At 30.6% G+C, this 11,576-nt stretch overlaps 1 protein-coding gene across 2 annotated transcripts in view; it reads right to left on the reverse strand.

Moving 5' to 3' along the window:
* LOC149563859 (zinc finger (C3HC4-type RING finger) family protein) overlaps positions 1–10,022 on the reverse strand; it is a 49,203-nt gene extending 39,181 nt beyond the window's left edge. The window contains exons 1-2 of one of the 2 annotated variants that reach the window (XM_089826990.1): positions 9,747–10,022; positions 1,100–1,201 (exon numbers count right to left, since the gene is read on the reverse strand). In XM_089826990.1, coding sequence (XP_089683116.1) covers positions 1,100–1,201; positions 9,747–9,800 — 156 coding nt within the window. In that variant the 5' untranslated portion in view covers positions 9,801–10,022. Of the gene's footprint in view, positions 1–1,099; positions 1,202–1,449; positions 1,988–9,746 lie in introns of those variants that run through there. The other variant, XM_089826988.1, reaches the window with a different exon arrangement.
* Positions 10,023–11,576: the final 1,554 nt, after the last annotated feature.

The raw sequence follows: 11,576 nt of genomic DNA on the forward strand, positions 1-11,576 counted from the left end.
CAAACAATCATTAAACTTCACTTCATTGAAAAAGCAGCTGAGTCATGAAAGAAGTAAATAATTAACAAGAGACAGGGAATGGGGAGCTTGTCAACAGTTCTGTTGGTTCCAGGAATAGCTGCTGATGCCAGTGGAGGTTCTTGGATCCAACAAAATCTCCAACCAACCATACCTTCTGCATTTGGACTTCAATTTTCCCAAAATTTGAATCACAGATACCCATTTAGTTGTTTCACAAGTTAATAGGTTTAGACAAGCTCCAGACTAAGTAAATTCTTCAGATGTTTGAATCTCGAGGCATTGACAAAGCAGAAGGGAGGGCAACATGCATTCAATAACACATTTCAACTAGATGACCATTACGAAATTTCTCAGATCAGTTATTAATAAGGGATCATGAATGGGCATTTCATAGGCTCACAAATGGAAGGGACTCGAGCATAAGGCAACACGAAACTTGAGTCTGCAAATAACAACTAAAATTGCTGAATATAACAGGCAAAAGGCACACAGCATTTAAGAAGCATAAAATTTCCCTTGAAGAGTATAATTTCAAACACATGAGGACTTAACATATTGCCGCAAACTGGCAAAAGAGAAAATCAACCTGAAACTGCCAGATTCACGCATCTAATAGGTATTAAACAAGTCATGGTATGAATTCCTACAATAGACATGAAACTACGACCACAGAAGGTTGAAAAGCAACTTTAAAATGTGAAATCCATGTGTAATGTGGCATCCAACAAAGCAGGGTATTTCGGTGAAACGTTAGTACAATTGCACAAGGAAAGAGCCTAGGCCGACTCGAGAGAAAAAGGTACCTGAAATAACTAGACTCATCTATTGTTGTTTCAAAGGCATGAGATTATGGTTGACAAATTAGAAGTGCAATGGCAGTAAAATTGGATCACTACCTCGAACAGATAAGGTTTTCGGGAAAAATGTGTGCAAGAGTTCTTTTTTCCCTTGAGCATTTTCTCTAACATTGTGAACTACGGAGACCTTGGATCTTTAATTAATCTTAAACTGTCAAATTCAACCGAATTTCAATTCAAACGTTATAAAGAAAAGAAAGAAAAAAGACTATGATAGATACATCTTCAAGTTGTCTATCCCGGAAAGCCCTGTTGCCCTGCACTACGAGCTCATAAACCAGCCCCCTCTGCTCCGGCGCAGCACTCGAACTCGCGTCTCCGAACTGCATGTCGCCATTACAGACATTAAAAAGACTAATTCCAGACGAGAAGAAACAATAGAATAGATTAGCATAACATAATCCTACAAAAGATTCTACGCAGATCGCCAATTCACATAATCAAAACAAATAAATTAGCAAACTACATTATAATAAAATATTTACCCGCATTTCATCGCATCAAAATTTGCAGAATTCAAATAAAGAAAGACCCAATGAGTAGAAGATAAAATAGAACAAATATTGTTTACCCGCTGAAACTCGTCGACGCCATCAAAATCAGAACGAGAACTTGACGAAGCCATGGCAATCCGTTGGTTGACAGAAAATTGAGATTTATTTTGATTTAAAATTTAATCTCCTTACCATTAGAATGCTGTTGTTTAAAGGCGAAGGATGAGGATTATCAAGAATAAATTTCATTGGTAACGGTTGCCGTAGGGTTTTAATGGCTCCAAACAAATACTCGTTTTCGTTCATGTGCTTTTCAAAGCAAATCTGGCGATGCACTGGTTCTGGTCCCTGTACTTCCACGTTGTTTCTCTCTTGGGACGAAATATTTCCTTCTACTCGTGGGGTATTCATGTACGTGGTTGATTAACGGCCTCGCGAGTAGAACCAATTGAAAGAGGTTCGATGATATTTGGCCTTGGATTGTCTCACTGCCTTAGCCACAAGACAAGCGCTTTAATGTCACTATTGAAGAGGAGAATCTCGAAGTTTTTCTTTAATACCAGAAATCCAGATTTACATGGAACATATCAAGAATCTCGGAGTCTTTTCTAATTCCAGATATTCAAAATTTACACGGGAAATATCAAGAATCTCGAACTTTAGTATGTTCAATTATTAGTTTGGTTTACATATATTGATTATTTCTGGATTTTCTTAATTTTATAATCTTCACAGATATAAGTATATATTTTTATTTTATGTTATTAAAGTTAAAGAAATAATAAGAACAATGATATATTTTAAATTAAAAATTAATAATATAAAATTTTAACTTTTAATTAATTTATCATTTAGAAAGGTGATAATGGTAAAACAATAAGTTAAAGGTGGGTTTAATTATGGAGGAAACTCACTAGTTAAGTTTTAAAAAGTAATGGGATGGTGGCTTTTTAGTGCAATATGAGTAAATAAGTTTAAGTACATAGTTGAGTCCTCATAGCAATATCACAAGATAACAAAATATTGTTCTTATGAACTACTACTCAAGAAACTTGGGTCAATTAATTTGACTAAACCACAAAGTTGAATCTTGATAGCAATATCACATGAGTTTGACTCAAAAACTACAAAGTTGAATCCTCATAGCACTATCACAAGATAACAAAATAGTTAAAAGATCATAATAATATGATCATATTATATAGACATGATTTATAATAAAATAATAATATATTTTAGAGTGTACATTACAAAATAGTCAGAACACTATAACTAAATAAGAAGTTAATCATAGATTTCATTCCAATGACACATTAAGGCTAATCATAAGTTTGAGTCACCTTAATCGCTATATTTATGGAACAAGAACAAAGTCATGTGATCATAGTTGCATAGTTGGTAGTGGTTCAAATACTATAGATGTAAAAAAAAGGTTTCAACTGATTTGATTGAATTATTTCTGTTAATCAAGATTAAAATAACACATTTCTATAATAATTAATTTTATTAGATTTACACAATCCATTTTGAGATGCATGATTTGTTTCTGGATGCAAACTCGGCCACCTCACTCGTGAGGAGGAGGTGAAGGTAAGCACACAAACCTAAAAGGAGAAAGAAAAAGTCATAAAATGAAAGGATAAAAAAATAAATAAAGAGGAAACACAAAGAAAAGACAGTAAGTACTAAGAACTAAGTTGGAAAAAGAACATGCAAAATAATGACTAAAAAACTAAGCTAAATACAATTACTCAAAAAACAAAAAGTATCCTATTAGCTTGGTTATTCAGTTTTTTGAGTTATTGTATCTTAGCTTGGTTTTTTAGTCATTAGTTAGCATGTTCATTTTTTCAACTTAGTTCTTTGTCTTTTCTTTGTGTTTCTTCCTTTATTTATTAATTTTTTACTTTTATTTTATGACTTTCTCTTTCTCCTTCTTGTGCTTACCTTCTCCCCCTCTTTTATTCTTCATGAGTGAGGCTTTGTGTACTTACCTTCTCCTCTTTTATTATTTTTCATGAGTGAGGCTTAGAGTGAGGCTTAGTCTCCATATTTACCATTCTATACTTACATTATACCTGCATTCTGCATTCTCTTATTGTGATGATGGATTACAGAGTGAGATCAGAAATATTATTATTAAAAGTAACATACACAATTGAATCGAAAACACAAATCATACATTCCTATAACATACAAACAATTTACAGATTTTGTTTTGTCCAAAATAATATTTACACCACCATATGTTTACCAATTAAACGGCAATACCCATTTGGAAAAGAATTTGAATGCAGTAAGTACCTCAACTTGCTATAATACAAAAACTTCCAACTGGATAACATTGTATTTCAGTACTCACAACTGTACAAAAAAATTACGATAGGAATGTTGGCCGTCCATGTTTCGTGGCTTCACGTCTGTGTATTTAGTTCATTGACTTTTTAATGTCTTCATGTCTGTGTATTTAGCTCTCTGACTTTCCCACAAATGTCCATACCTCGTTTTTTGGAGGGTTGTGGTTTGACTTGGCGATGCCTCTGGATAGATCGATTAGGCCGAGAAGTCTGACCACACGTTCTTCTTTGTGATTGTGAGGACAGTTATTCGCTCGGTGGCGATACAACTAAGGATGTGGACACTTTGGATTTTGTCCAGGTCTTTTACTTACAGAGCCTTCCACGAACTCTTCGACCTTGTTTAGGCCGGCCTAACCACAGCGATTTACCCAATGTACAAGGTAACACTACTTGTTAAGCAGTCTAAATACCCTTCACTTTTAATGTCTTAGCTTTGGGATTATTAGGGGAGATGACCCACTATCCATCCATGTTCCTATGATTCCTAGGTCTATAGTCATAGATTCTTTTGATAATCGCTTATAAAAAATTCTACAAAATGGTTGTATATGTATTAATAGTCAATTATATATGTGTTAATAATTGATCATTTTTAACTTTCTTGGTTGGTGATAGGTTCATTTGTGTAAAATCTCAAGCAATAACTTTAAGCTCTTAGTTCACATATAGAGGTGGTTGATGATATATTGTTTCATGAACTTATTTTAATTTAGCCATTTAAAGAGATGCTTTAAACAATATAGTAAAGATGTTGTTGAACTAGCTACACCATTGATGTCTGAGATCTCAAACAATAACTTTGAGCTCTTAGTTCACATATAGAGGTATGGTATTTTAAAAAAAAATTCAGTGTGTTATTTAAAAATCTAAAATATGTGATGTTGTGAATCATAAATTCTAGATTCTCTTCTATAGTGTTTGTTTGCATATTTGTTTACTTATTCAAGTAAGATTTGTGAATGTAATCGATAATTTGATTCAAACTGAAATAACATATGCCCTTTATAAATATAAGGAACCTATATGCCTTGCATGTTCTAACTTTCAAGTTTTATTGGGATAAAGTTTAGTCTACAAGTAGACAAAATGTTTGATAGATGTATTTTAATAATTATATTTTAATAACTGTAATTTGTGATGTTAAGTACTTATTGTAATTACATGTTTGAATTTGAAAGTTGGAAACAAAATATTTATTATCACGAATTCGCCAAGTTGACAATTTATCACAAAGCAAAACATAAGTTGATTGTTAATATATTATTTGATGCACATGTTTTAGTATAACTAGTTTTAGAAGTGTCTTAGACAATTTAATAAAGATGATGTTGATAAGGTTTCAACATTGATGCCTAAAAGTCTCAAAGGGTGTTAGGACACCACCATACCCTAAACATATCACTTGTTAAAGACACGTAAAATCAAAGAGAATTGCAACGAGATTGTCGTGGTTATATAAAATATAATTACAACTTTAAAGAATGACATTAGACACTAAAATGGATTGAAATATGTGCATAATAGTATCCTACTAACAAAGAGATCGTATGGCGTGACTCAAATTTCTAATGCCAACCTTTGATTTGAAATGTACATAAAATTATTGTACATATGTCAAGTCACCTTAAGCATTTCTATACATTTTAAAAATTTATTCCAATCTTTTAAACATTTTTATGGACTTTGATTCTAGTTTTAGAAGCTTTGAAATTCAACCTCCTTAGAACAAGCCTAAAAGGGTTTTACAATGTCACCATACCCTAAACATATCACTAGTGAACACAAGGAAAATCATGGAGAGTTGAAAAGACATATTCATGGTTGTAGAAAATAAAATTATGACTAAAGGATGGACCACTAGACACAAAAAGGTATGAATTATGTGCATAATGGTAACCCAATAAAAAATAAAAAATGAGGTAAGTCAAATTCCTAATACCAACATTTGATTCAATGGAATAAAAATATTAAAAAATAATGAAAACCTAAAGGACTGGAATCTTCCTTTCAATCTTGATATGATCATTGGCACTAGGAAATTTGGGGTTAATGTAAAAATATAATCCAATTCTATTAATTCAAGGATATGGTGATAAACATCTAGAATTAAGGAGATAATAAGAGAACACATTGATTCCACGAGAAATGGAGCTAGCTAACTCTTGATTCCGTTCCTAGAAGTAGGACAAAGCCTCTCTAAAAAAATCATATTATTTTATGTTCTACAAGCAAGTTATTCTATCTCTTTGTACTTCATAATGTGAATGAGTGTATTATTTTATCATGCTTAATATTATATTTAAAAATCATTATTTCATAAAATTTTACTATTTAATTTGAGAATCCAATTATTATACACACATATCCCTATAAAATAATCATCTCCTTTCTTGAGTGTGCATATATCTTTTCTTTTAAGTGCATCCCCAAGTGTGTTACTCAGTCCTATTTTTCATCAAGATTTTGTGCATGCCTTCACCCTCTCATGATGATGGGAGATGATCATGAAGGTCTTTTAAAGGTATGATATATGTTTTGGAAAAAATGTGCATAAAAATTAACAAGACAAAAATAATATGTGTATCCTTCATGAAGAGTGTAGTAACTTCGACAACTCTTTCCTTTCTAACTAATTGTTGATTCCCTATAAAATTCAACACAATCCATCACCTACAATATATGGAATTTATCCATGGTCTAACAAACCAATTGTTTAAATTTAAAATAATACGTTATATTAAATCCCATCACTTTGTCCAAAAAAAATTATTACTTTTTTAACCTCACTTAAATAATTTCTCACATCTCTCACAATTGATTCTCAAACACCTCATATTTCCTTCCACATTACCCACTACACACGTATCTCCAACTTCTTGGCTAGATTATTTTCCTCATTCATTGACGACCCTTCATCATCCAACTAAATTATCAACTATTTCCCTACACCATCCCCTTATTTATGTACCTCAACAAATTAAATTATCTCATCTAATTTCTCATACACCACCCTCTCTGAATACCATATTATATTTGCAAGTCTATCCACTCAACCTTCCTCCTCATATTAATAATATTCCTAAGCAGACCTACATAAAAAATATTTACATTCATTCATCCAACTTAATATGATCTCATTAACCACCATAATCCTAATTGTAAGTTAGATTGAAATTTATCCAAGCGTAACTTCACACAAATACATATCATAGAGAATAACTATAATCCCCTCCTATTTTGACTTTTATCTCATATTTTTCCAATAGACCTCTCTTGTCTCCCCACTTTGAAATGTAATTATAAGGGAGACCCAATGACCCAAAAGAGTTTCATTTAATGTCATTTATCTTGATTTATCCCACAATGATCAACTATTAGCTAAACACTTCTCTAAAATAATTAAAGACCCTTGGAGTGGTTTTATTAATTACTAATAATTCAATTCATGCTTAAACTAAATTAGCAAACCCTTTTTAATCAAAAAGAAAAAATAATATTCACCTAAATTTTATTTTCTCTAAAATGATTCATTGCAAACAAAGCATATTAACAATTATTATTTCACTCATTTTTAATATTTTCATATTAAAATTATCGATTACACATGAATATGAATTTTTAAAAAGTTTTTCATCAATAAACTCCTTTCACAAATCAAGAATAAAGTCATGTTCAACTACTATGTTATAGTTCTTGTTTTTTTGCAAATCTAGGTTGAATTACAAGAAAAAGATTCATGTTGTTACCTTTTAAGCTACAACTTTTCTCAACCATCATATTCTTCATTTCCCATTTTAAGTTGTAATAAATAGTATGTTAAATAACTATATGGAACATGCTCCTTCTTATATACCAATATAAATTCAAAATGAAATTACAAGAAAAAGATTCACATTGTTCAGCCTTTAAGTTACAACTCTTCTCAACCATCATATTCTTCATTTCCCATTTTCAATTGTCATAAATAATATGTTAAATAATCATAGGGAACCTTCTCCTTGTTATAAATCAATATAAATTATATTCAAACACCAACTATTTTGAAAGTTTATATTTATCTTTAAGGCCATATCTATCAAACTTTAGTCATTACATGTTTTCATTCATTTAGTAAATCCATATCACCCATAAAAATCCAAAGAAATAATTTAATCTCCTTGCCCCATCTAATCCTTGGATGTATATATCTCCAATGCTATTGATTTATGTTGACAGTATCAAGTCAAAGGGCATGACACTTAATGTTATGTGGACCTTACACTTAAAATGAAGGATCTAATAGAGAACAATATAATTTGTGTGGAAGGTATAAATGATGGAAGGAATCAATTTAGTGTTCCTCCTAGAATCAAAGTCTACATATTTCTATTGATCCCTTCCCTTAACATACTAGAATCAAACACAACTCCTACCTCATCTCCTTGCTTTGCCAACTTTAATATTTCCCTTGATGTCCAATTATCTCATTAAAAAATAGAATTCATTATCTTTCCAATAATGAAATCCCACAAAGTCAATGCCTAGGATAGTATGATCAGCCTGGGTTTGCAATTTAATGCATGCTTGCATTAAATAATGTCTTTAAAAATATTGCTAGCAATAATTTTCATATATTCATATTAATCTTTGATAACAATCATTTTCTATAATCTTCTAAAATTATTGGATGTTCTTCCTCTTTGAAGGGGAAGAGCATCAATGGTCGAATGCATTCTAATAGTCGTGCAATTTTGGTGCACCCAACCCTCCAATTACTAATTTTAATAGGTCAAAAGAAAACAATAATTAAAAGCCTACCAATAAGTTTCACATATACTAATAGTTTGTCATTTTCTAACTTTTCTAATTCATAATTGATCTATTTATACATCACTACGAAGACATTTAGACTACACTTCAAAATGACTATTTTTAACCCTTCTAATTCAACAAACTGTAAAAAGAATATGACTATTTTTAACCCTTCTAATTCAACAAACTGTAAAAAGAATATACTAGATATCTAGAAGCCAAAGCAAATGAAATTAACTATATTCTATTATTTAGAATTGTTAAAAAATTCAAGTTCTGATTCACAAAACACTTCATCGTTTAGAGCTATTTTTCCTTGTCTCTCGTGTTTTTACTATACACACACATCCATTCCCTCCCCGTCCGTTTCTATACAACATACGATGAAGGCGGGATAAAATGTGAATTGTTTTTATATTAATACTTCCAAAATCTGAAACTTCGTAATATTGATGATACTCCTCTTTTGGACACTACCGCTAACTGATATTACAGCCAACATACTAGTGTTTCAAGTATGTCTAACATTCATGCCACATTGTAGAAATTGTCAGTCTCGTGGACTTGCAGATCTCTACGCGTGATGTGAAAATTAAACACCACATGAAATTCTAAAAGATTAACAAGAATATCAGCACCTTTATTGCAATTTCATATGGTTATGAATTACAGAATGCAATATTTGTAGTAGAAATATACTTTTATGGAAATATTCCCCCGCCTTTAGGCATTACATAAAATCAAGCAGAACTTCGACAAATAAAATTTAAAAAAATTGATACAGAACACACAATTCCTAAAAGTTTCCCTGTATCTAGCCACTGGATGCAACAATTCGTGGATTTCAAACAAATCAAATCAAATATCTAAATATATGTCAGAGAACATATATTGCTACACAAAATTTTCCCCTCATTTCAGCATTTTCTCAAACTCCAATATTATCAGAAAGTAAACTGTTACATAAAATATTTTCCTGCATTTCAGTACTCAAAATTTTTCACAGTTTAACCACGGAAAATCAAAGAAATAAAAAACTTAACAACGAATATCCTCCAACGCAAAGATTTTCTCATCTAGCAAATACAGCGAACAAATAAATAAGAAAATAAAAGTTTTCCACATGAATTTTCTAGCATTTCGCGATTACAAGCATCACACATTATTTGAATCAAAAATCAAAATAATGATAACGAAAAAACGCGGTAGGATGTAATATTTACCTCTGGAAGATCATCGACGCCTTCAACTTCAGAATGAAAGCTCATGGAAGCCATTGCCGTTGTTTAATTGAAAGAAAATTGAAAATTATTTTGAACCAAAACTCTCAATCCTGAAATGCTGATGCAGTTCACAGTAAACGAAAGGCACATTTAAAAACAAATTCCCTGGCTGATGAGGGAGGTAGGGTTTGAATGTCTTCAAATTTGAGATCTCTGAAAGCAAATACAGTTCCGCTATTTATGCTTATGGTTCGCCCACGTTGCTTTTTAACGGACTTCGCTGGCGGATTTTGTTCCCGTTTTATTTTCGATGCTGCGTGGGAATATTTGTTTTCTTTTAATTGGTCTTAATTGAATTACGTGGCTGCCCTAGAATCCGAAAAGGTCCAATAGCTCGTTACAAGGACGATCCTTCACGTAAAGTTTTTGGGCTAATTTAATTCAAAGACAAGACAAGCACGTCAATGAAAATCTACCTAGGTGTGAGTGTATTGGCCATGAAGTGCATTAGTGGTAGGGGTTTGGGCAACACTAGCTAGTGTCCCCATTTAGTTTGGATCATGACTCGTTCTTTTTCTTGTGTGATATGAATAGATATTAATTAAGAGATATTAAATTGGAGGAATCCCATTAATGGGATGTAGCAATCTCATTTTTAACGTTTATGGGTGTCACGGCCTTAAAACATAAGATTAGCTTTCTTTATTACTTGTGATAATTGATCACATAAGAACAAATTAAATATAATTATATAAGAATACATTTTAAGAAGAATAATATAATGGGTTATCTACGTTTTAGTTATTATTCATTTTGATAATGGATTAGAGATTGTGATTTGAAATGTTAACAAGTAAAATGTCAAAAGCAAATATAATTACTTTTAGAAATGGTAATAAGTAATATTATAGATTGTGAAAATTTGTTATATTTAAGGTGTGATTGTTATGTAATAGTAGATTGCTATATAAAGCGCTATAATAATGTTATTATAAATTTAACTAGCAATCACACCTTATCAAGGTGCAATAGGCATGTCGAAGAGATATTTGGACAAATAAGGTGATTTTATTTTTTAATGCAATATCATAAAATTTAATTGGAAACATAATCCTAAACCTAACTCATTATTCTAATCTTAACCATAATAAAAACTCTAATTTTAACCATCAAACTAACCATCTTCCTAAATGTAACCTCAATCCTTACCTTAACATTAGCCATAATAAAAAATTGTAACTGTAATCATAATACTAAATATGATTCACCCTTAATTGTAACTCTTAAACCTTATTGACAAACCTAACTCAACCCTAATTCTAACTTTACCATAACCCAAATATTAAACCCTTGATCATAGCCCAAACTCTAAATGTATAGTTTAAATATAAATATAATCTTTTGTATTAATTATAATAATAATTAAAAATATTAATTAAAAAATAATCATAACCTTGACCTTGAACTCTAATCTTGATAAAAACATTAGCTCTAGCTATTATATAAAGACATATTTTATTTATTATTTAATGATTTGACTTAAACGTCTAATAATTAATAATGAATTTACCAAATTAATAAACATATTAAATTAATTAATTTTTTAAAAAAGATTATGAAGATTAAATTTTAATAATTATTTGTAGATTAATATAAAAAAACTCATTCTAAACTATGCATGATTACGAATTTGATTATTTTATATGTAATTATTATTTTTATATCATTTCAATATAAATATTTTTTATTATATATTGCAATTTGCAATAATATAACTAATTTGAAATATTGTATATATTAATATCTCTAATTATTTATGTACAACTTAAT

Source organism: Cupressus sempervirens, chromosome 4 (assembly GCF_028749045.1).
Source record: "Cupressus sempervirens isolate cs-2001-9-10 chromosome 4, ASM2874904v1, whole genome shotgun sequence".
Classification (NCBI taxonomy): Eukaryota; Viridiplantae; Streptophyta; class Pinopsida; order Cupressales; family Cupressaceae; genus Cupressus; species Cupressus sempervirens.